The 27,351-nt window shown below is 40.5% G+C and overlaps 1 protein-coding gene across 6 annotated transcripts in view; it reads right to left on the reverse strand.

Annotated features, from left to right (window-relative positions):
• The window catches only part of LOC140481559 (LIM domain only protein 7-like), a 234,504-nt gene that overhangs the window by 150,346 nt on the left and 56,807 nt on the right, over nucleotides 1–27,351 (reverse strand). For all 6 annotated transcript variants that reach the window (XM_072577959.1, XM_072577960.1, XM_072577958.1 and 3 more), the window contains 2 exons: nucleotides 17,977–18,047; nucleotides 5,582–5,651 (listed from right to left, as the gene is read on the reverse strand). In XM_072577959.1, coding sequence (XP_072434060.1) covers nucleotides 5,582–5,651; nucleotides 17,977–18,047 — 141 coding nt within the window. The remainder of the gene's footprint in view (nucleotides 1–5,581; nucleotides 5,652–17,976; nucleotides 18,048–27,351) is intronic.

Genomic DNA, 27,351 nt, shown 5'->3' on the forward strand with positions numbered 1-27,351 from the left:
TACTCAGTGTCAGGTAATACTTCAAAATAGCAATCGCTTCTTGCATTTTACGTTTGTGCTCAAAGAAGTTCACTTTCATTTATGGAAGGATGAGAGAATTCAATTTCTATGTCAACAGCTACAAAAGTTGCAATGTCTTAATGCTGTTCAAGCACAAATCCATCAAAAAGGTGATAGATCTCTGTCTGATTAGTAAAAGTGCTACACTAAGATCGATGCTGATTAATGAGTTGGAGCAAGAAAATATGAATGAGGAAGCACAGAAATTCTCAGAGCATTTAGCTGGTACAATCAAAGGTCTGGTGGATCCACCCCACACTGACGTATTTGATCAAAGCATAACATTTTGCATGGCATTCACAATCGTGTCATTAACATAACAGGTTAGAAATTCATTTCGTTTCCCACACCCCTACATATTTTACTGACCACAGATACAGCAGTCATCAAAGAGGTCATAAATTCAAAACCTACTATTGCAATTTGAAAGACTTAAAATTCTGAGTCATTGTTTAAATTGCTGTATTCCAGTTAGTTTTTAGCTATGTGTAGTGATCTTCTTCAATCAACTGGAAAATAATTTTTGAACGAACAGTGTCTATTATAACACTGACCCTAATTCATCTCCCTAGACATCATTCCAGACTCCAGTAACCCTATATATTGAATCGCTCCTGACTTGAATGAAAGCCAAGAACTTTCCAGATGTCAATGATTTCCAGTCACAAAAAAAAGGGTCTGTAACCTATTTTTCCCTTTTTAAACTCCAGTTGAAGTGTAGTAAATAGCAACTTCAAGACACAGCCAAGCATGAGCCTCACTAATGAGGTACAGACCAGAACTGAAACCAGGAACCTTCTGCTCCATATAACAACATCTTAACATGGGGCAGAAATAAATCCTGATCATCACTATGCAAAATATTTGCTTTGTTTGTATATACCAACACCTGGCAACACTTGTAGTAGGGAGGGAAAACCACTGCACATACCTCAGATAATTCAATTCAACAGGCTCAGAGGGGAGGAGTAGGAAAATATGGTTATGAATGTGAAAAATAAAAGCAGTGCCCACAAGCAAACCTTTTTGAATTTTGCTCTTTGCATCTCAGGCATCAATAGCATTTCTAAAATGCAAAAGAGCCTGCTCGAGTTATACAAATAAAAAAATGCTAGAAATTCTTAGCAGGTCAAGATGAATCAGTAGAGTGGGTTACAAATCCATCTCAGTTCATCACCCTTTCACCAGGGCCTGGAGTGAGTGGAGATGTAACATGCTTTAGGTAAGAGGACAGCCAGGGAAACAGGGGCGGAGAGAAATGAGAGGGTAGCAAGGCAGAAAGGACAATTGGGAATGGGAGAGGTAGGGCAGGAGAGATCAAAGACAAAAGGCAAATGGTACAAGTCAAACAAAGTGATGAGCAGACAAGTCACAAAATCATTCAAGACGGATGTGTAAACACAGTTTTCTTTTAAAAAAGGGAATTACTGACAAACACAAAATATTTGACCATCTTTAATCATTCAAAACAGGTTGGTTGCATTCTGAAATCTGCAGCCAATCTGGTGTAAGTACATCCACAGTATTGCTAGAAAAGAGGAATAATGTTATGTATTGGGAGGGCAATTTGCAGGTGATCTTCCGACACATCTGATGCCCTTGTTCTCCAGCGTGCAGATGTGAAAGGTGCTGTTGAAGGAACCTGGGAGAGTTGCTGCAGAGCAACATTTAGATGTCTTACTTCAGATTTTCAGCGTCCAGAGCGCATGACCTTTTCCATTAATGTCTGAGTTGTTATTATGTATAATAAACCCTGAAAACCATGCAAATGTCTCAATATGTAATAGTTTCAAAACATATATAGGAGGAATGGTCCTCCAAGCCTGCTCCACCATTCAACAATTTTTGGACGATCCTCTGTTTAAGCTCATTTTCCTACTAGCTCCCCATATCACTCAATTCCTTGAGACACAAAATATAGTCTTGATTGCGCTTGCCAATAAAGCAATCTTGGGTAGAGAACTGTGATGTTTTTACTCATTGAGTAAAGACATTTTTTATCCCAGTCCCAAACGATTCATAGTTTATTCTTGAATTGTATCCTGCTTGTTCTATATTCCCCCAGCCAGCCAGAGAAGCAAACTACCAATGCTCATCCTGTCAATTCCCTTCAGCACTTTGTGTTTTTATGTGATCAGCTCTCATTGTTCGAAATTCCAGAGAGATGCTCAACTTTCTCAACCTTTCAAGGTACTTGTTCCAAAAGATAACCCCTGGAAGTTAGTTTATACAACAGACACTATTCTACAATGAGCACACTAATTTGACCAGAAAAGGTGAATCAAAAACACTCTGCCAACCAGTTTGAAACATACATGAAACTTGCTCCTTCCTATCCAAAGGATGTTGTGAAACTTTAAAGGGCTCAGAAAAGATTTACAAGAATTTTGCCAAGGTTGGAGGATTTGAGCTACAGAGAGAGGCTGAATAGGCTGGGGCTGTTTTCCCTGGAGCATCGGAGACTGAAGGATGACTTTTGGAGGTTTATAAAATCATGAGGGACATGGATAAGTTAAATAAACAAAGTCTTGTCCCTGGGATGGGCGGGTCCAGAACTTGAGGGCATAGGTTTAGGGTGAGAGGGGAAGGATATAAAAATAATCTAAGGGGCAACTTTTTCACACAGACGGTGGTGCGTTTATGGAATGAGCTGCCAGAGGAAGTGGTGGAGGCTGGTACAATTGCAACATTTAAGAGGCATTTGGGTGGGTATATGAATAGGAAGGGTTTGGAGGGATATGGGCCAGATGCTGGGAAATGGGACTAGATTAGGATATCTGGTCGGCATGGAAGAGTTGGACCGAAAGGACTGTTTGTGTTGTACATCTCTAAGACTCTGAAATGCAGGAACCTCACAAACATCTTGCAAAATGATGCGATGAAGAAACTCAAACCAAAATTTACAGTTTGAATGGTAATATAATTATCCCATGTCAGAAACAAGTACTTGTCCTTACCTAAAGCTCAAGACAATTTTCAATAGCAACTTTAGGCTAATAGTGACAATCATGGATTTGTATTAGTTATGTTCAAGAGTGGATATTAAATAACAAACATCTATTTAAAATCAAAAAGGGAAATTATGAGCAATTGTTGCAACTAGTTTTGCACCTCCCTCCACACGTGTAGGAAGATCCTTAACATGGTACCACATTTAAATTCCAGATATACTGGAGTCAGACTAACCAATAAAACATATTTGATCTGATTGCTGTCCAAGAATGGAAAATAATAAATTCAAAATTTATTAGAAACAGTAATGTACAGTGCAGGAAATTTAAAGGCTTGCTAGCCTCTTTCTTCATCCCACAACTCTCCAGAAAAAAATGAATAATATTTCAGAATTCCTATATTATCATTATGATGACATGGGGAAATTTAAAACTCTGCTAATTTAAAATGCACAACACAAAAGATTTATCCCGTGCAGTAATCTGTTAAAATTCAATAGGTCAAGAACTACTCGAAAGTAAAAATTAACAACTTTATTTCTTAGAGTATAAGAGAAAATGATTAGTTAACTATTTACAACTCCTTCCTCTAAACTATCTTTTACTTTCCCCTCTACAATACTAGTCTGACTTACAAAACAACCTTATCTCAAAGCCAAGCAGCTTTTGGTTCTTTTGTGGATCTTCCTGCGTCGTCTTAGGGATTCTGCTTCACAGGTTACTGATCAATAAAGGTACTTTTAAGAAAGTTATTTGTCTGGCTGACTTTTCACATATGATAAGCTGGGTGATTCTCCTCTCAACTATTCAATTTTCCCCGGTCTTATACCCCCAAAGCATTGGATTGGGTCATGGGCTTTTAAGATTGCCAATATACTAAGTTCAAACTGGATTGGAATTTGGTATTTTTCGATGTATACGGGGAACTTCGATTATCCAAATACCAATTATCCGAAGGAGATAAAGTGTTTCCAACACTGATCATGTCTTTTGTTTACAGTGATTAAACAGGCACCATCTCCAAATGACTGACCTCCCGCCCTCTCTCTCCCCACACTTTCCCTGGAGTTCTACACAGGGGTGTACCCTAACCATTCCCCCTCCCCTCCAGCTTCCCAGGAATAATCTCTCTAACATTATCCTGTACAGGGCAAACATGGAACTTGTCAAAAAGTTGCAGTAAGAAGTTGTGTGTGTGGCTGTGTGCACGCTATTTGGAGACTTACCGTATAAAGGCAGCTGCATTCTGGTTGTTGGTGTCCAGCCCGGCTCTCCGGGAGAGGAGATGGGTGTGGACGGGGGCGGGGGGGGGCGTGGGGGGAGAAGGCAGAAGGCAGGGACAGGGTTGGACTGGGGGCCGGGGATGGGAGCAGGGTTGGATGGTTCTGGGAGCAGGCGGGGGCTCATGCGCTTTGTGCTGGGGGGGCGGGGACAGGGTTGAACTGGGTTGGGGGGGGGGGGGGGGGGGGTGTGTGGTGCTGGGTGGCATAGGTGGGCAGGGGGTGGTACAGGCCATGAGGATCTGAAATTAAGAACTAGTACCCTGATTGTTTTGCCATGAAACTTGGTCTGAAGAGCAATGTGGAAATAGGGCATTTAACCCATCATGCCTGCTCCACCATTCCAGATTGTGAATCATCATCTTCAAGGCCATGTTCCCATTCTACCTCCACATCCCTTGATGGCATTAATGTCTTTAGAAATCTATTTCTGTCTTGAATATGCTCAATTACTGAGCTTCTACAGCTCTGAGTATTAAAATTATTCATTATCCTTAGTGATGGAATTCCTCACTTCAGTCCAAAATTGTTTGCCTATTATTCTAAAAGTGCGTCCAAATTGTAAACCCCAACAGCAATAAAGTGTTGGTATTTTCTGATCTACTCTCTCTACCCCTTCGAAATTAAAAACACAAACCAACACACCAATCTTAATGAGATCAGCCCTCATTCTTCTAAACTCGAGGGAATGAAGGTTCAGTTCTCACAGTCTGGCCTCAGAACTCTGCAATCCCAGAAATCATATGTTGAACCTCAGCTGCATATTCTTTGGCAAACCAGTCTTTCCTGGGCAAAGGGAACGAAAACTGCACACAGTGTGCCAGGTACAGTCTCACTCACTGAGGTTGAAGCAAGTCATATTTATTATCATATTCAAATTGTCTTGTGATAAAAGATTGATATTGAATTTGTTTTACTAAGTTTGCTGGATGTGCTTGCTAACTTCCAGTAACCCATGACAAAGGGCATCCAGGTCCCTTTGGACATGAATACTTCCCAATCTCTCATCATTTCAGAATTACACTGCAACTCTGTTCTCCCTACGTATTCACATCACTTTCCATCTGCCCTGCTCTGACCCACTCATTCAGGCTCTCCGAATCCCCTTGAGCCTTTTGGATCCTCCTCACAACATACAAGCCCACTTAGTTGGCATTCTCTACCAACTTGGGAAAGTTACATCTGAGACCCACATCCAAATCATTGGTAAAGACTAAGTACCTGGTCCCCAAGTACAATTATATGATTTACTAGAAAACGGAGAAATTATTTCAACAGTGTTCAACTTACCAGACCAGCTATTGGTGTGGACAGGCGGTTGATCTTTTTACTGACACCTGGTTTTATCTTGTTAACTAGTCTGGGAAAAAGAGAAAAACAAGTAGTTACTTGTCCGTAATTACTTGCACACTCAGCAAAATAACATATGGCATGGTTGTATTAGAAATGGACTGCTTTGTTTCATATGTACAAAAGTTAAATTAGTTACAATCACACTGAATATGAAGCAAACACTGCTTCATAGAGATTACGAAGATTAATTTTAATGCACTTCACTGAAATATCAAACAGATAAGACCATACATTAGCAACAGAAGCAAAGTAGTATCTAAACAGAGAACCCTAGTTTATGCTTGATCATGATAACTGGAATATTAAAGTAATCTCAAAATTAAAATAACCGTTTGTGGTGAAGGTGCAGTCTCAAAACAAAGCTAGACTTTCATTACCTGTCTGGCTTACAGTACCTTAATGTTTATGTACCGACATTGACATTACCTACAAGTGGCAATTTGGATGGCAAAACATAAAGACAGGTTACAATAACTGATGTAAATAGGAAACAATTGTGGGATGCCACAACTGGCACAGAAAAGAAACTAAATTGTGCCACTGCATTTGACAGTAGTGGACAAGATAAATTGGCTGAGTCAGCTTTACAATAAAAACTAGTCACAAGTACAAATATACAGCCCCCCCAGAAATCAAGAACAATACCAAGCAGCTTATGAAGGAAGCAATAATAATTGAAGAACAATACGTCAAACTGTTGTTAAAACTGAGGTGGGAGGAGCTTACTGACTTGCTCTACTTCCACTGATCCAAGGGTCCCAGCATAAATCCAACGCCCCCTCTCTCCCCAGCTAAACATTATCTGGTTAATTTTCGATTAAAAGTAAAGATACCTATGAACCAGGATTCTCTACTGAACACAAAATTACATTATAAGCAAACCTTATTCAATGACAATGCAAAACAGGTTTAATATGCAAGTATTAAAACGTACACCACTCTAAAAACCCGAAACATATGCACAAATACACACATTCACCCATACACCACACAAAAGGAAAAAATAAATGAATTTCTCTGTGGAGATTCACTTTGGTGGAAAAACACTCCACCAATAAGTCTTAGTTCTTGAAGGTTAAAGAAAATGGAAGTGGGAGTTGCTCAGAGAGACATTCTGGTGCAAAAAAGATGATGTCGACAAACACTAATCGCTGGGGTCATTGCCAATGCAGCTTACTCAGGAAAAAAAAATATCCAGCATTCATCTGGTTATTCTTCAACCTGAGCACCATCAAATGCTCAGACTCAAACTGCTCCTTCCCTTCCCAGGCTGGCCAACTAAAAAATCCAAAACATACATCCTCCAAAACAGAAGCTGCAACCTGATCATCGGAAACACAGCTATTAGTGGGGTGGGGTTGGGGGGCTCCTAAACAAACAGTTGTCACAAGACAGGACTTTTGGGTATTGCCTAGTTTTAAAAGTTCCATTGTCCATTCACAGTCCTCATTACAAAGAAACCCAGATACTCTCAACCCTTCAAACCCCACAAGTCCACAAAAATTATTAAAAATGAAACTACAATAACATTGTAGAATATAAATAGGTTGAAAGATGACATGATGGATGCATTGTTCCAAGAATGATGGCAGTTTCACATTAGAACTTTCTGACAACACCTGGCGGCAATCACAAGACGATCTGGCAATGCACCAACTGCTTGACAAGGTTGCTCTGTCGGATTGGTTAGACGGATAACGTGAATGAACAAAACTCTGGCAGATGATCACTTTCTTAACAGAGTGAAAAGAGGCTTCTACTGTTTCCATTCAGTTTCACATAGGCAATTTAATGCTGGACAGCAACAGGATAGAATTTAGCAAAGGGCAAGGGAACTATATAGAGATGAATGCCTCTGTGTAAATAAAACACAGATGGAAGCCATCCATGCAAGTCAACATTCACCAATTAATAACTAATCAGGCAATCCAGTTGAACAGTTCAGGCAAGTGTGGAAAACAGTTACGAAAATAATCCAAGGTGCTTTGTATTCCAGTTTAAGAAGGTCGTTATCAACCCTCAACAAGCCACAGGCTGCAGCAACAACAGTACACACTAATCTAAATGTAGTAACTAAAAAAAAAATGATGATGTTCTGACAAAAGCGCAGCTTGACCAGAAGCACTAATGCTGCTTCTCTCCAGAGATGCTGCCTGTACTGCTAAGTACTTCTATTTTTTCTACCCCAATCCCCTGCAGTAGCTTGCTTTTGCAAAGAACACACACTTCAGAGTCCAGAATGAATGCGACAAAAGGACTAACTATGACCACTCCAGTAACGTTCTTTATCATATCCCAAAGTTGAGCACACATGCAGTTGGATTTACTTACGATGTTGGAACACGTCATGAACACTTTTTTTGCCATCATTGGATTAAATCGCCTAATAAATGAGCACATGCACAGGTAATTTTTCCATCAGTTTGACTCCAAAGCTTTGAATAGTGTCTTCTTTAACAGCAGTATCGTTCATGACAGGATGTGGAGATGCCGGTGTTAGATAGGGGTGGACAAAGTCAGAACTCACAAAACACTACATTATCGTCCAACAGATTTACTTAAAAATCACAAGCACTCAGAGTGCTGCTCCTTCGTCAAGGGAAGTACTCTGAAAGCTTGTAATTTTAAGTAAACCTGTTGCACTATAACCTAATGTTGTCTGACTTCTGACCTAGTTTATGCCATAAAGGAAGGTGCTGGAAAAGCACAGCCAATCAGACAACATTGAGGAGCAGGACAGTCAACGTTTCAAGCATAGGCCCTTCATCAGGAATGCTGATAAACAGCTTATGCTCAAAACATCAACTCTCCTGCTCCTTGATGTTGCCTGACTAGCTGTGCTTTTCCAGCACCATATTTTTATCTCTGATCTCCAGCATCTGCGGTCCTCACTTCCTCTTAGTTTAGGACTTGTAATGGAAATGACAATCTAAAAGCAGAAATGCATGATTGAAAGAAGAGACCAACGTCTTCTCCCCTGGATATTGAGGGAGGGAAGAGACCGACACAGAAACCATTAGGGGATGCATGCAAAGCAAGCAAGCTAACTAATGTAATTAAACTTGTGAGCAACAGTATTAAGTATTCGTTCTGGAGTTTGTCAGGGTATTATATTTTCGGATAAGTAGGTCAGATTCATTACTGAGGCAATTTATTTTTGCATTTAACCAAAAATCACCAGATAGCTATGATACACAATGAGTTCTTGGAATCAAAACTCCAGAAGCATCCTCAAAAGGTATAATTTGCTAATTTTATTGCATGTCAAAGGAAAATTTCTCACTTCAGAGTCAGATGGAGCATAAAAGCAAAAAAAAGTCACTGTAACAAAATGACAAAAAGTGCTTTTGACCAAATTCTACTTTGTCAGCAGACTAAATGGGTCAAATACCCACTTTGTGCAATGTATAGATTCAATATTATAGGGATAGTGAGGTGTGAAATGCACTGGTGTTCAGTCAGTCAGTCACAAGCAGATTGAATGGCAGGAGAGCCTCAATGGGATTAATGGCCTTTTGCTGTTGTCAAGTTTCTAAAAGTAAATTGACAGTTTACAGCACAACTGTTAACAACCCAGTATCTGACATCCTTGTTGGGAGATTGGAGAGTATATCCATTCACTGTCGACTCAATGTCATTGCCTCCAAGTACAGATACCTTGCACCTTCCTCTCAGCAAAACAACCTATGCCTTCCACTGATTATTAACAAACAAGATGAACCAGATGTGTCACGCAGACTCTGGAACAGGTAACCAGACTCCTCCACCAACACACCCCAACCCCTCCACTCCACATTTCATTTACCCTAAATCTGACTTTTAATAGCTGTACCTTTCAGTACCCTGATCAGTTATCAATGGATCTGTAAGAATATTTAAAGTCAAGGCAATTATTTCTTCATCCATCATTAAGTAATTAAGTTCTTGTGACAATGGTAATGTCACTACCTCAGAGCTAGGAGTCCTGGACTCAAGTCCCACCTGCTGTAGAGGTTCCAAGATGTTATGATGTGCAAGTTGATTAGAAAAGTATCAAAGCAATTAAGTGAGATAGAGAGACACTGGCAAAGACTGCCTGAAGCCAATTGTGTTGCCTATTTTGTACCTCGTCATAAGGATCAGAAAGCTCAACACAGATTGGCCCAAACACACACCACCGCCCCCCACCCCCCCTCCCCCCCCCCCCCCAATGCTATTTGGATGTTCTTCACAGATGCCCCCAGACTTGCTGAGCTTATCCAATGTTTTGTTTGTTGCAGATTTCCAGCATCCACAATATTACATCTTTATTATAGATTGACACAATATCTCTGGAAATGAAGATTCACTACCAGTACAACTAATGACCTGGTGATTTTGGAAAAATAACATCCAAATGTCATAATATTAAAAGAATTTTCAGAAGTTCCAAAGGCAAATGCTCAGTATCTCCAAAGTGCTCTGTTTCATATTTCCAGCATCTGCAGTATTTTGACAACATTAGCTGCTCCAAAGATGGTCATGGTTATGCAAGACAGTTCATATCCGAGTCTCCCAGATTAACCAGCATGCACACTTATTGTTCAGTATTCGAAATTAAAAATTACACAACATCAGGTCATGGTTCAATAGGTTTAATTGGAAGCACTAGTTTTCGGAGCACTCCCGTTCAAAGGGAAGAGTGCGGAGACTTTAAAAATCATTGTAACCATGAAGATAGGCACATACTGCTCTGCTCGTGACAACAGTAGCATAAGCCCAGAGCAATTGAGCGTGCAGAAAAATACACAACATAAAAATCATATTCAGCTTTTAAATGATAACCTTGGAAATCTCAGCAATTACATGCCAAGCCTCTCCCATTTCTCTTTGGAATCCTCGGGTTGTGTGGAACAGTGTAAAGAAATGTGTGATTAAAATACTACAAACACTGTCTGGTAACAGATTTGCTTTAAAGTTTGATATTTCTAAAAAAAAATCCCAGATTGACAATATCCTACCAATTTGAGGTTGAAGGATAATGAAGTCGATTTATATTAAACTTCACTGAAAAGATTATCAAATTTTCTATTCCATCAACATTTAGTCACTTTGTGAATCAATCCGAATTAAGGTACGTATAGACCTTCTGTACTCAGATGTTTCCACAGATACAGTTCTTCATTCAACAAAGGACAGGTCTCTTGAATCAGGCAGGAGTTTCTTTCACGATGGACAGATTTTGCTTGTAATGGTTACTTCCTTTACAATACAGTTACCATGCAGTCAATAAGTTAAAGAATCTTTGGTTTAGGCAGTGTTAGTACTGCAACAGGAGGAGGAACACCTGTGGCAGAGTTTACAAGGTCATCCAGAGCTTTTAGAACAATTGGGTAAGCCTCTTATACTAAAAAGACTATCCAGCATCCTCAATATTACATCTTTATTATAGATTGACACAATATCTCTGGAAATGAAGATTCACTACCAGTACAACTAATGACCCGGTGATTTTGGAAAAATAACAGCCAAGTTGACTGATACCAGTGAAGCTGATCAGGACATGCAAGTAGGTCTAAACTCAAAAGGGGACTCCATTCAAAAGGCCACCTTTTATGACTGTGTCCTCATTTCATGTAAGCCTTTGGTGTAAAAGGTCAAAAGCATGATATTTGAGTTTTGGAGCTCGTCAAGAGGTAGTACCACTGTTGTGCCAATAGTGTCACACGGATAGGTGGAATAACAGATGTTGACTGAATGGTCATCGAGTTGCCACTGCAGAGAACTATGCTAACTCTGACTCATTGGGGCATGAAGCATTGAGTAGATCATGGCCCGTGCCCAGGCAGGGCATAGCAGATTATTCATCCTCTCTTGAGCTGCCAATGGGAGATCTCCACAGCCACTTCAGTCCAAGCTGCCCTGGGTCAGTCAGGAAGGCCTTATTACAGCCCCCAAGGAAACAAAGTTCCATTCACTTCTGAACAGCTCTCAGAAGAACCTCTAAGGCGGAACACTTCAGTGTGGTGCCACTGTTTGCCTGGTATCTGACATTGAGGGGTAGCTGGGAAGAGGGCGAGTGATGTTCCTGGGTTAAAGGGAGTTTCTAATTTCCTGTCTGTAAAATTTGGTATTCAGCCTGTGCATGAACTTCACCTCATTACATACCCATTGTGCAAGAAAAGCTAGCACAATGCTCTCACACTGCCAACTACATCCTCCCCAAACCGTTGCACTTCCTGCTGAAATCTGGCTGTTCAAAGTTATGAAAAAGATAAAAATGGTATTACAACTGTGTTTGAGGGAGTCTTGGATAGAATCAATTCTCAAACAGAGAGCTCCTTTTTTTGCCAAAAAAAAAACGCTAGAATGGCAACACGCACGAGTCTAAAAGTCCCTGGAAAATCCGACTCAATGTTTCCACTAACTTCGGGAGATCTCAAACTAAGGGACATTGTGCTGATTTTGCAACTTCCATTTAAAACAGAAATATGAAGGAATTTCCTGAGTGTATTGGATGTCTGGAATTCTCTATCCCAGAGAATAGTGCAGGTTAGATCACAAAGTATCTGAAGAGGATTTAGATAGATTTTCAAAAAGGGAAGTGCAAGTCTAGGAGATTGCACAAAAGTTGTTGAGAAATGAGTAACAGATGCATTTAAGGAGAAGCAAGACAACTGAAAGAGGAGACTAGAGGGGCAGCACAGTGGTTCAGTGGTTAACCCCGCTGCCTTACAGCACTAGGGACACTGGTTCGATTCCACCCTTGGCGATTGAGCAAACCTAACACAGACATTCTGCCAGTGTCTGTTTGGGTTTCCTCCCACAGTCCAAACATATGCAATTTAGGTAGGTTGGCCATGCTAAATTACCCATAGTGCATTGTGGGCACAATGAGCCAAATGGTCTGCTTCCACTGAGGGATTCTATCAGTCTAGAGGATTAGAAAAATAGATTAAAATGAGGAAAGAAAGGAGACAGCTTGAATAGTGCTTAAACACTAGCAGAGTTGAAATGAATGGTCTATTTGTGCTGTATATCATATGTAATGACTGGGCTTCACACCCACCTAAGCTTGTCTGCTGTTGAATCTTTTCTTTATGCCTTTATCACAATTGGACTTGGTTATTCTAGCACAGTCACAGCTACCTTCCCTCATTCTCACAAACTTGCAGTCATCCAAAACTCTGCTGCCAGGGTCCATGCTGGTACCAAGTCCCATTCAACTATCACCCCTGTACTCACTGACCTGCACAGAGTCCTAGTCAACAAACAACTTTATAATTCTTATCCAGTCCCTATTGACCAGAGGACATTGTTCAACAACTGTTCAAATTCCACAATGCAGATAGGTTTTTAAAACAGAAGTTACATTCATGCTATCTTTTTAAAAAAAGTTAGGAAATAACTATCAAAGTTATTCTTTTAAAAGAATCATTACAATACAAAACTTTATAAAAATGGCTACATCTTGCAACACTGGAAAAACCAGGAAAGGAAGAGATATTTGTGGTCAACATTACACATCCTAAGTTTAAAATCCTCTTTGTTGCAGGAAACTACAAACTCATGATTCAATCTAACACCTGTCAGGATATTAAAAGACATCCCAAAGGAGGGACAATGATACAGCTAGCTAAGCCTAGAAGAGGCAATCTACATGCTGCTATTCGACATTCTTTGGATGTGATACATTTGGATTCCAAGAAGCCTTCTAATATAGAGTCATACAGAACAGAAACCTCTTCAGTCCAACCAGCCCATACCAACCATAATCTCAAACTAAACTAATCCCATCTCCCTCCAAACATTTCTTATTCATGTACTCATTCAAATGATTTTTAAACATTGTAACTGTATCCAAATCTACATCTAGAAATTCACTCCACCCACAAACCACTCCGCGTTTTAAAAAACCACCCCTTGTGTCCTTTTTAAAATCTTTCGCCTCTCACCTCAAAAATATGCCCCCGTGTCTTGAAATCCCTCACCCCGAGAAAGAGGTGCCTGCCATTCATCTTATCTGTACCCCTCACGATTTTATAAATGTTATAAAACTAAAGGTCAGACATCAACCTTCCAAGCTCCAGTGTAAAAAAAAAGTCTGTCCAGCCTTTTCTTATAACTCAAACTCTCCTCAAACCACTCCCCCAACCTCCTTTACATTCTTCTTTATCAACAACATTTGCTGAACCAAATGATGCTACATAATCACTTAGGCCAGAAAGTGCACAGGCACAGAATAGACATCTTTTCTGATAATTATCTGAACCAGAGAAAACAAAACAAAGGGGAAACTATGATCAAGAAAGCAAGGAACTACAAAGTTGAATGCTACAGAGATTAATGCTAGGATTATCCACAATTAATTTCAAAAATGCACCCAAACAGCATTTTCTTTATAACAAAAAGGTGGCGATGGATACAAAGCCATATACATTTGTCAACATAGCAAACAATGAGGGTGGGAACATTTTAAAACAAGTAACAAATATCAAAAAGGGACCATTGAGACTAGTCACATGACATAAAATGACAAATGGTACAATGCACTGCAACAGACTGAAGGACATAGATGGACAGTGTGCAAACAAATGACAAGCCACAAAACAGAACACAAGACTGATTGGAGGAATAGGTTTAAAGCTCATCAAAAGCAATAGCATTTTGTGCAGAAATAAATAGGATAGTAAGACTCAAAAAGTGAACTCTTTATCAAGGCAGATCAGAATACAATTCTCAGGGAAGGCTAAAATTATGTTCAATTTGAGTCACATCTGGAGTACTGTGTACAATTCTGACCACCATACCAAAACAAGAATATTGAGCAATTCAAGACATTGGAGAAAAAGGAAAAATCAAACCAAATTAACTGAGCACACCTGAGCAATGAAAAAATTGCTCACTCAAGAGCAAGACTTCAGATACATAGGAGGAGGGATTAATTAAAAGCTGCTATACTACTTTATGTATAAACTGCAAACTGAAAGCCAAGGAAACAGATTGAAGAAGAGACTAGCAGTTCTGATTTTAACTAGCTCATGCAAAGTATAATTAAGCATGTCATCAAGTGGATTTCTAAAAGAGGCAGACAGTCTGGAAAAATTGAAGGGGGAGGTGAGTGATTCAGAGATATTAGCCTTTGAGGGCACTCAGATGGGCTGTAGTCTTTTCAATTCCTGTAAATATTCCCACATTTGGGGAGTTAAAATTCATGTGATTAAGCTCCTAATGAGCCAAATTACATCAGCATTTTACACTGGGTGGTATTGAGAAGCCAGGGTTAGAGAGATTTAATTTCATAAACAAACATATGCTCCACTATCAACAATAGACTATAACTATGTTGCATGCGTCATAAATGGTCAACCAGGTCCACTCCCCTGCTGGCTTGTGTCCCCTCTACTTTGCTGCTACAGTAGCAGGCATCACGATCTGTCTTTGCTTATTTTAACAGGCTGACTCAGATGGAGCACCTTCTCCACTCCAACACTGACCCACAAAAGCCTGATCTCCAATTGTCTATTACCCCTGACTTTAGACTCTTGCTTGACCAGTGCAGTAGTCAAGTGGTCAGTGTACAGTGACCCCTTTACGTTAAAAGCAAAAAGGACCCATGAATGAGTGTTTGCCGTACAATCAAAATGAAGTTGGAAACTAGAACATTCAGAGTCTCATGGACAACTCCAGCAGCGACAGACCTGAATGTTGTATGGCTAGCACAGCCCAGAAAATTCAGCACTTAGTGAAGCATAGCAGGCAAAGGAAGGTCAGTTTAAAGAACAAAATGGCTGATGCACCATCTTCTGGAAGTGCAAATTTGAGGACGAAAGTCAATTCTATCAGGTTTCGCCATTTAAAAAAACAAAACTAGTTGGCAGTCTCAGCAAGCCTCCACTGTGAGAGGAATGAATACCACATGGGCCAGTGGCTCACCCTAAGCTAGATACAGGACACTAGTCAATGTATACCAAACCTAGACACAACACAAGGTAAGTGGATACACTACACGTTCAATACTTTTGCAAACTGGGGACAAACAAGCTGTGTATCAACGTTCATCTCTTCTCTTCCTAGCTGCAACACTTCACCCCATATCTATGAAGACTGCTGTGGGCATGAGGATTCACTTTTGTGTGAAGCTACTCAACTTGTATCATCTCACAAAGACCACCCTCAACCTCTTATTAATCTACAGCTTGCAGACAACATTTGCATGTATATACAGACACACAGGACCGGTCAATCTCCAAGCCATCATCAATATATTCATGAATGTCTTTAAGAATGGCATTCAAGCTAAACAATCGCAAAACAACTAGGTAAAAACAAGGACTGCAGATGCTGGAAACCAGAGTCTAGATTAGAGTGGTGCTGAAAAACCACAGCAGGTCAGACAGCATCCAAGGAGCAGGAAAATCTACGTTTCGGGCAAAACAAAGGTCATTCACCAATCAACTCCAACTGCTCAACACCGCCCCCTGCCTGACCAATCAGGATCAATGGTGAGCCACTGGACAATGCGAAGTAATTCTTATATGTCAGGAACGTCTTTTCCGCAAGGGCAAATACTGACAATGAAAGTCAATATCATGTCCCCAGTGCCAGCACAGCGTTCGGCCATCGAAAGAAAATGGTGTTTGAGGACCATGATGTGGCATCAAGTTTGCGGTCTACTCAGCAGCAGTGCAACATGCCATTTCTAGGTGACAGTTGGTAGGTATCACGAATTGCTTGGGAAATATCACCAATGGCGATGTCACAAATGGTAAGATATAGCACTCTGATATCAATGTCCTCTCCCAGGCCAACATTCCCAGTATCAACAAAATACTGGTTATGGTCCATCAGTTGAATTGATTACATGGCCCACCTGACATCAGATTTCTAAAACGATCTCTCTACTTCATGGCTAAAAATTATTTGTGGGACATGGCAAACACTTCAAGGATGTCCTCCAAACCTGTGGCTATACAAGACATTGGTTCGGCCACTTTTGGAATATAGTGCGCAATTCTGGTCTCCCTGCTATCGGAAGGATGTTGTGAAACCTGAAAGAGTTCAGAAAAGATTTACAAGGATGTTGCCAGGGTTGGAGGGCTTGAGCTACAGGGAGAGGCTGAATAGGCTGGGGCTATTTTCCCTGAAGTATCTAAGGCTTAGGAGTGACCTTATGGAGGTTTAGGAGGGGCATGGATGCGGGAATTGATTACAGGTTTAGACAGTACATTTGGATCGGCTCAGGCTTGGAGGGCCAAAGGGCCTGTTCCTGGGCTGTAAATTTTGTTTGTTCTTGTTCTTCAAGAGTAATTTCTCTCAGGTAGATAGATGTTGTGACAACGAATGAGGAGATGAGAAATTAGATCTGTGCGTTTAAAGTCCAGAAAGGGACTGGATCAAATCATTGCTTCCCAAAACTTCTGTCACTCTTCGAATGCCACAATCTGTGTCACCCAAAAGATTACTCAAAACTGAAGAGAGAGCGAAAATGCCAACCATCTTAAGCTACTCCAACAGACTCAAGATAGATACCAAGCGCAGGCATAGAAAGGAATGAACAAAGGCTTCAGTATCCCACACACCCGCCTCTTCATACAGCAGTGTGTGCAGATCCAACAGTGGGCTGATATAGTCACCTCAGAACCTACAAATCTGGACTGAAAGTCAGTCATCCTTAGTCTCACTCGGCCACCTAGGGAATTTTATGATTGGCACAGCAAAAACAGCAAGGGGACGGAGGGTAAATGCCTAAATTTGCATACTTTCCTCTTTCTCCAGTGATAGCATTTGGGTTTTGTTAGGATGGTGCCTGTCAACTGTACATTCCCACCAGCAAACTTTACGCTGAGCAATTTTGGTTTCTTATACAGGCATAGCCATTTGTTCAAGCTCAAAAAGGGTACAGACACACGGAAACAACAATCAAATGCTTGAGGGGAAGCTGTAGGTGTGCAGTGCAGTGTTGCAGGACATTAACACATTAAAAACAAGCAATGTGGCCCACAAGCACAGGCAAGGTTCCTAGTTTCTGCCCAACCAAGGCTACCTTACACATCATATTACTGATTTGGAAAACTACTTATAGCTATATGGGTAAGTCCCAACTCTGTGATATTTCTCTCTCGCCAGTTCCCATTAAGTTCAGTTGTTTACTGTTGTGTTGTCCTCAAATAATTGCAGCCCTATCTGAAAAGGTGTATCTATATCAAGTCTACCAGCATGAGAAGTGCACGGCGTCCAAACTTCCATTGCCAGAGTGCCCCCAAACTGAAAACTTTCACTTGCCCACACACATTCTGTTCCACCGTGCCTCCCTCCTCCCAGCAAACTAAAGCAAAACCATTCTTCCATGCAGACAAAACTTTGTTACATACTCGCATAATAAGGCTCCATCTTCCAGTGCTGACCGAAAATCTTTGTTGCCAAAACTCTTCCCAGTAACCTCCTACAAAAAAAAAAGAAAATTCAGATCAGTTAAATATGTTATTCCAAATCTTTTAATCCAAGGCTATCACAACAAATGGATTACTATATAGAAAATAATTTTGGACATTTATTTATAAGTGCTAAACTACGTTCAGTTTCACAAAGTTGGACAAATTTAGGAGAAACACAACACTCAGCATTAGGAATTTAATCCTATCTTAAAGGTACTTTGAAAAATAAATATAATGTAGTAGTTCAGTGAGCTCACAAGTCATTATACATAAATGGTACACACCCAAAACAACCACACCAATGTGCTGTAAATATTTTTGAAAGTAAGATTGATGAGCTTTAAAGTGAAAACCGTGATTGAATAGCTTTGCACGTTTTTAAAAATATGTAGGAGAAGGGACATGTATATCTGTTAAAACAGCCAATTTGTTCATTATTGCAGAATCTTGAAATGTAACAATACCCAGCTTTTTTCTCTACATAAACTGTCTTTACAAACTCCACTCCCTCAATTCCACCATCTTGGCTCCAGTGCAAGGGGTTCATAATCTTCTCTCTCCTCAGGAGAGGCGCCATGCAGTCAGCTGTCTCTGCCACTTGGCTCTCTCCTCTAGTCCACTGAGCTAAAATGTCCCCTCAAGTTGCCTGTGCCCTTGTTCTGAACTTGCAGCTTTGTCTAGTTTTACCGTAAACTCCTTTCATGGCATTTGAGCTACTTTTTGTCCTTGAGAGCCACCTGCTTTCCCCCTCCCCATTCAATGGCAACCCATATTTACTCCTCAGCCCATCCTCACTAATACTGCTAATGGTTTGTCGTCTTCTTCACCTCTCCCATTAAAACACTGACCCTCGATCCCCCTGTTCTTAAAAATTACAACCTCATCTCCAATCTCCATTTTCGTCCCAAAATTCCTAAGTATTTTAGGGTCTTGGAAATTCATAGCCACCCTCTCATCCTCACCATGCCATCACTGTCCCAAAAGTAGGTCTTAGCAAAGTCGAAGTGGCATCCAATGTAACTGGGATAATAGTAATTGATCTTTCCTTTCCTTCTCAAGCTGTGTGTAGACCTCAACATGTTTAACTATACCACCCTTCTCACTTGCTTCTCCACCGTCATCCAATTGGTGGTACTATACTCAACTGGGTACCATCCTTTTCCAACTGATCATGGCCAGAGAATTCCCAGCAGTGGTTGCTCCTCACATTTCTGCATCATGACCCTAGTGTTCACCAAGTCACATTCTTGACCCTCTCAAGTCACATTTACCTCATTTACCCTTGACAACATTGCCCCAAAAACTCAACTGGTTTTGATACAAATACAGACAAAACCAACTTTGAACATCGGAGACCCCGCTGTCCTTAATTTATAACTTGTCAAATACCACAATCTAATCCACACATAATGACATTTGATTCCCTTGTCTAACAAAAATCCATCCATCCTAAAAAATATTCAATATTCAGAGGCAAAGAGTTCTAAACTTGCTCTAAACTGAAAGAAAACTTATCCTTATAAAAAGGGCAGCCCCCAATTTTAAAACTGTTACCCCTAATTCTAGGATGATGCACTAGAGAAAACATCCTTTATACATTGACCTTGTTAGAACCATTCAGGGTCTTGGGCACTTCATTCAAGTCATCACTGATTCTTCTAAACACCTGTGGAAACAATTCCAGTCTTTCCCATCTTTCCAAAAATGACAATCCACTTCTTCTACGTGTCAATCTAGCAGACTTCCCTAAAACACCTGCAACACATTTACATCCTCTCATAAATAAGGAGATCAAAACTGTACACAGTATTGAAGATATGGTCTCACTGAAGATGCTATATCTAACAGGAGCATAATATCCTTATGGTTATGTTCAATTCTTCTCACTGTCTTTGACAGCTATCAAGTTAACTAGCCTTTAATATTGTGTTTTTCTATCTGCCCCTCTCCCTTCTTGAATAGTGGATTTACATTTGTTATCTTCTAGTGTGATGGACCTTTCAAGAATCCAGCATGTTTTGAAAAATGAAGACAATACTCTCACATCAGCAAATCTTAGAATCCTAAATAATTCCTCCAAATAAACAACGGAGAAGAAAAAAAGACCCAAAGTGGTGAATCTCGAATTCTGTAGCCCAGAGTACTGTGGAAGCTCAGTCATTTGAGTATATGCTGGATAAAACATTAATAGATTGCTGGGCAAAGATATCAAAAGGGATGCGGGGATTGTATGGGAAAATGGCATTGAAGTAAATCCACTTTACTGGATGGAGGAGTAGAGTCAGTCATGTAGAGTCAGAGGGGCAAGGTTAGTGAAGGGATCCTTCTTCAGACTGGAGGCCTGTGACCAACGGTGTTCTGCAGGGATCATTGCAGGGTCGAATGTTGTTTCTCATTTATATAAATGACTTGGATGACAATTTAGGATGCATGGTTAATAAGTTTGGGGTTGACATCAAAATTGGTGGTATAGTGGACGGTGAAGGTTAGCTAAGAATTCAAAAGGATCTTGATCAATTGAACCAAGGGGCTGAGGAATGGCAGGAGGAGTTTAATTTGGATAAATGTGAAATATTGCATTTTGGTAAAGACAAACAATGGCAACTGTTACACAGATAATGGTGGGGCCTTGGGTCATGATATCAAACAGACTAGCCCTTAGTTCTTTGAAAGGTGAATCACGAATAGACAGGGTGTTTAAGGCAGCATTTAGCACGCTTTCCTTCACTGCTCAGACCACTGAGTATAGGAGTTGGAATGCCAAGTTGACATTGTACAGGATATTGGGGTGGCTTCTTATGGAGTATTGTGTATAGTTCCGGTCACCCCGCTATAGGAAGGATATCATTGAATTGGAGAGGCTTTAGAAGAGATTTACAAGGACATTGCCAGCACTAGAGGGTTTGAGTTATAAGGGCAGGCTGGGACTTTTATCACTGCAGCCTAGGAAGTTGAGGGTGTGACCTTATAAATGTTTATAAAATCATAAGGAGCATTGTTGGGGCAAATAGCAAAATATCTTTTTCCTACGGCGGGGAAGTCCAAAGCTAGAGGGCATATTTTTAAGGTGAGAAGAGAAAGATTTAGAAGGGACCTGGGGGTATTTTTTTAAAAAAGATAGAGGGTGGCTCGAATGTAGCATGGACTGCCAGAGGAAGTGGGAGATGCAGGTACACTTACAACATTTAAAAGACATTTGAAGAGATACATGAACCGGAAAAGTTGAGAGACATGGGCTGAACGCAGGCAAGTGGGGCTAGGTTAGGTTTGGAAAACTCGGTTGACATGGACATGTTGGACCAAAGGATCTGTTTCCATGTTCTATGACTTCATAATTCCTCTCTTTCATGTTTCTCAGATCCCCTTAAACTTTGATATTTAATCACTACCACCATCCCTCTCATTGATAATTGCCAGGGACCAAACCAGATTTTTCATGATCTCAGGATCATGTTTCATCCTGTGATGAGCTTCCAAACACATTCAAAACAGCATTTATGAATACTTTGTTCCAACTCATGACACTATATTGTGCCCCACCTCAGCACTTCTGAAATCCTTGCTTATGCTTCCAACTACCTGGCTCCTAAGCTGTGGACCTCCCTCCCTCCATAAACTCTGCCTCTTTTATTTCACTTTTCTGGTTATAATCTACCTCTGAGCAAACCCTGGTTCACTGTGCAGTATCCAATTACATGACTTTATGTCAGATCTTGTTTCAGAATTTCCACATGAAACAGCTTGGGCCATTTATTACATTAAAATCACTACATAAATATAAACTGTTTCCATCATAAACCACAGTGATCTTAATATTCTAGTCATAAGCAATTAAAAATTAAAGTTTAAAAAGTGTACTCCAATAAAAAAAGTTTAAGAATCAAATCTCTGACCTGTGCTAGATTAGTCTCAACCAAAAGTGACCAACAGTTACCAGGCCATCCTCACGCCCATCGGTATATAAGATAGCCAATTAGGCAAGGTATTGGTGGAAGATTATGTCAGCATGATATGACAAGCCTTCAGTAAGGTGGTGAACATATTTCTGACATATTAAAAAACACAATAAAGACTTAATAATGAAACATGGAATAGTTTGCTGTTTTGTTTTTATTTCTGAGGGCATATAATCCAACCTAAAACTATTCAAGAGCATGATACATTAAAGCCCACAAAATGTCAGGCATGCACATGCCCTCACAAGCTTTGTTTTACAATGTTACATGTACTGTATTGTGCTACTTCACCTTGAGGATATCTGACCCATTGGAATTCACTCAGCTTAGGTGTTCCTTTGTGAAGCTGGCATTGTTTAAAAGGATACAATCTATGACAAGTACTGTTGTAGAGATATGATACTTTAACACGCACTAAGTTAAATACATTGTGGTATTAGGTCTGAACATCATTCCATAACACCAAGCTGTAGGTTCATCCGCTCTTAGTTGTTTTCTCTTGTTCATGAATACAAAGCAAGTAGAATTCACTTTATTCACAGTTACCAATTACTATTCAGAGTCATAGAGATGTACAGCATGGAAACAGACCGTTCGGTCCAACCTGTCCATACCGATCAGACCCAACCCATATCCCTCCAAACCCTTCCTGTTCATATACCCATCCAGCTGCCTTTTAAATGTTGCAATTGTACCAGCCTCCACCACTTCCTCTGGCAGCTCATTCCATACATGTACTACCCTCCACATGAAAACGTTGCCCCATAGGTCTCTTTTATATCTTTCCCCTCTCACCCTAAACCTATGGCCTCCAGTTCTGGATTCCCCGACCCCAGGGAAACGACTGTCTATTTACCCTATCCATGCCCCATAATTTTGTAAACCTCTATAAGGTCACCCCTCAGTCTCCGACGCTCCAGGGAAAACAGCCCTAGCCTGTTCAACCTCTCCGTATAGCTCAAATCCTCCAACCCTGGCAACATCCTTATAAATCTTTTCTGAACCCTTTCAAGTTTCACAACATCTTTCCGATAGGAAGGAGACCAGAATTGCATGCAATATTCCAGCAGTGGCCTTACCAATGTCCTGGACAGCCGCAACATGACCTCCCAACGCCTGTACTCAATACTCTGACCAATAAAGGAAAGCATACCAAGCGCTGCCTTCACTATCCTATCTACCTGTGACTCCACTTTCAAGGAGCTATGAAACTGCACTCCAAGGTCTCTTTGTTCAGCAATACTCTCTAGGACCTTACCATTAAGTGTATAAGTCCTGCTAAGATTTGCTTTCCCAAAATGCAGCACCTCGCATTTATCAGAATTAAATCAGAATACCTGCCCCTTCTCAGCCCATTGGCCCATCTGGTCCAGATCCTGTTGTAATCTGAGGTAACCCTTTTCGCTGTCCACAACACCTCCAATTTTGATGTCATCTGCAAACTTACTAACTGTACCTCTTATGCTCGCATCCAAATCATTTATATAAATGACAAAAAAGTAGAGGGCCCAGCACTGATCCTTGTGGCACTGCACTGGTCACAGGCCTCCAGTCTGTGAAACAACCCTCCACTACCACCCTGTCTTCTACCTTTGAGTCAGTTCTGTATCCAAATGGTTAGTTCTCCCTGTATTCCGTGAGGTCTAACCTTGCTGATCAGTCTCCCATGGGGAAAACGTGGAAATTGGGAAAATCCAGACCTATGAAATTCTCCAGGCAAGGTCACCCGTTAACTCTTATTTAGACTTCAAGATAGAAGAGCAGTCACTATAACAATGTAAAACATATTGATCATGAAGATTGTTAAGAAAATTTGCATTATGGAGCACCTTTTACGACTTCAGGATAACCCAAAATAACTTTACAGCCATTTAAATAATGTCTGAAGTACAGCGAGTGCAGTCATGTATGAGATGAGATGTGACAGGATGAGATTTGTACACAGCAAGGTCCCACACGTAGCAATGAAATGAATGAGCAGATTATTAATTTTAGATGTGCTAAATATCTGAGGTCAAATGTAGTTTTGGTTTGATTTCTCATCGGAGCAATGCAGCACTCCCTCATTCCTGAGAACTGAAACACTGATCTCAAATCTCCTGAACCCATGACCTTCTGACTCAAGTGAATAGCATCAAGTCAAGGCTGACACTTGTCAGAGTACATAGAACCAAGGGCAGGGGTGGGACAAAAAAGTCTGACATGGTCATTCTATAACACCTTGATATAATACTTCATTCCAATGTAACCAAAGCAAACTGTACAAAATGTTTTACACTGGCAGGTATTTTTCAATTATTACAGCACAAACAAGTGAACAATCACAAAGCGGCCTTAAAACCAGTTTGTGCCCTGTATAGTTGTGGTAAGGAATTAGGGAGGGTCAAAATCCAGTTGATTTTCTCTTTCATTTTGAACACTCCCATCTCTTTAATAGCCTACTCCCACTCTGTCCTTTAATTGCAGCGCATAAAGCTCAAAATCAACAAACTACAGATGCAGGTGTATTTACATTCAAGCGGAAAAAAAGTTGCTTTTAGTTCTACAGTTAGTAATTTGTCAATATTCCACCACGATGTCCTGTGTCTTACTGTCCTACTTTGTCAAGAATACCGTGCAAGAACCAGAAATACTGGGTGACTACGACTGTTCAATCTTTCACATTATTGGTCAAAGTCAGGCCATTTTACATAGGTTTTTCATGAAAGGCGCCAATGGAAACAGCCACTAGTGGACAGACACACCACAGATGATTCCACTTTTTTAGCCATCGAAAATAACTAACTATTCAAATGCCCATTCAACAGTCAGTACAAAATAAATTACTTCAAATTTAATAGGGGTCTTCACTAACATTACAACAACAGTCATTCCTTATCTGGCAACCCAACCACATTATAGTGCTGTCAAAACAATAACTAATCAGTGCGCCCTGCATAAGTAGCACCATCTACTGGTATACAGACATAATTGATAGCATGCATACTGGTCTTTACTGTCATCGAGACTATTCATTAACACAGGGCGACCCCAGTATCTGTGGAATCATTTTGCATGATTTCACTTACTCGCATTTACCACATCCGGAACATACTATACTGAACGTTCCGGAACCAGGGACCAGGTGGCTGCCAGGAAGGTACGTTTCCCATTTAAGTGAAGGGGTTTGGTCCTATCCGTGGTTTCGGGCTTCCCCGGTAAGTCCTGGATCATTACCCCCGCAGGTACGGGGTGACCACTGTATTACAAACCAAGTAGCCTCTGCTTTCAATTACAATTCCATTCAGGATTTTATGCAATGAATATACAAGTAGTGACTAAAATGGCTTTTACACCCATTTACACTGTTCTTGTGGCACAGTGGTAGTATCCCCACCTCTGAGCCGAGGGGGCCAAGGTTCATAAACAAAGACAAATACAAAGAATTGCGGATGCTGGAAACCAGAAAAAAAAATCAATGCTGGAAGAAGCATAGCAGTTCTGGCAGCATCTGAGGAGAGAAAGCAAAATTAACATTCCCGGTTCACTCCACAGAGTTTTGACGAAGGGTCATTGGACACTAATCATTTACTCTGCTTTTCTCCACAGATGCCACCAGACCTGCATTTTTCCAGCAATTTCTGATTTAATTTCACATGCAAAGTGCTGGACAAATTCAGTAGGTCTGACAGAATCTGTGGAAAGAAACCAGAGTTAATGTTTTGGATTCAGCCACCCTTCTTCAGAATTGACTGAAGCTAAGAAATCAGAAATCCTGAGTTTTGAGGATGGGTCACTGGATCTGAAACGTTAACTCTAATGTTTCCTCACGAATGTTGCAAACGTGTTGAGTTTCTATAGCAATTTATGGTTTTGTTCAATTCCCAGCACCCACAGTTCTTTCAGTTTTTTAAAAAATAGCTCGGAAACAGCTGATATACATGACAGTGAGGAGGGGGCAAGAGAGCTAAAATGACAGGTGCAGATTAGAGGTAGAAATCCCACCTGCTCCAAAAGGTAGCTTACAGCATCTCTGAATAGTTTGATTAGAAAATATCTGGAATGGATTCTAATGGAAGCTGTCCCTAATTAATCAGTTCTCTTGTTAAGGGGCCCAACCCCCACCATAGCCTCCACTAGAACCAAAAATATCACCACACCTTCAGGCTTGTCAGCATTCTCACTCCCCAGTCTACGCTAGGCACTCGTTCACTCAACACTCTGGCAGTCCACCAACCTCAGCCAGCCAACACCCTACCAATGTCACTTACCTTGCACTGCATATGCCTCACCCATCTGCTTTCCACAGCATACACTTGCTTTATATGCTGGCCCTTGCCCAGGATATCTTAAAATGGCTGGTCATGAGAGTCACAGAACATGTTATGTTGACCATTGGAAATAAATGGGGCATGGTTTCTTTGCAAACCCAGTTTGCTGCCACATTCATGGCTTCTAGGACAAGTTTGTAAAATGAGGCCTCTGTCCAGAAATAAGGTTTCCAAATCAGATCAGAACATCTGAGACTTTGCTTCTGTGCCTATTTATAACACAATTGTTAGCATTCCAGTCTCATCAGGAGGTAAGTAAGACATTGACTGTCAGGTTGGCTTTGACCTCCAAGAATCTTTCGAGAGATTACAGAGTCTCGTCACATGATTATAGCAGCCATTTTCTGGAGCTGTTTAATGCGCTTTCAATCAGGTACTGAAAACAAATCAATAGATATTAAAAGTTGTTTTTCTTCTCCCACACTCCAGTCTGTTCAGACAAAAGAACTGATACATCCAAGGAAGTCATTAACGTGCAGAAGTTCTGAGTTTGGCATCTTTCAACTAGAGAGCATTAATGGATAAGGTGAGACAGTACAAGAGGTAATGGACAAGACTATGGCTCTTGTACTGCTAGACAGTTCCGGCCTAACAGGTATAACATCATGGAGTAAAAGAAATACTTACAGAAAGATTAAGGGCAGAGTATAGGATGTCAATTTAGCATTGGACACCCACAAAGGAAAAAGGCAACATGCCTGAGTCAGAAAGCAACATTCAAACTGCATGAAGCTATATCAGTTCACACAAGAATTTTGTTTGAAAGGGAGAAAGCAATCCTACAAAGGAAGATCACTTTGGAAGTATTTCTGGCAAGGATTATTGTTGTATGTGCTCCAAACCCCACGACTATCAGTTTGTGGTTGGGCAGTTTGGTGCAATCATTCCTTTCTGTTAGCTGGGTTTAAGGACCTACCTGGGTTTACAGAAGAGGAGGAAAACAAATGAGGAGTTCTAACAAGGAAACATTAGTCTTAAATTACATTTAATTTATTGTGAGATAGCAGATGCAAATTATATAATTAAGTACAAAACATTTACTCAAG

This window comes from Chiloscyllium punctatum, chromosome 9 (genome assembly GCF_047496795.1).
Source record: "Chiloscyllium punctatum isolate Juve2018m chromosome 9, sChiPun1.3, whole genome shotgun sequence".
In the NCBI taxonomy this organism is placed as follows: domain Eukaryota; kingdom Metazoa; phylum Chordata; class Chondrichthyes; order Orectolobiformes; family Hemiscylliidae; genus Chiloscyllium; species Chiloscyllium punctatum.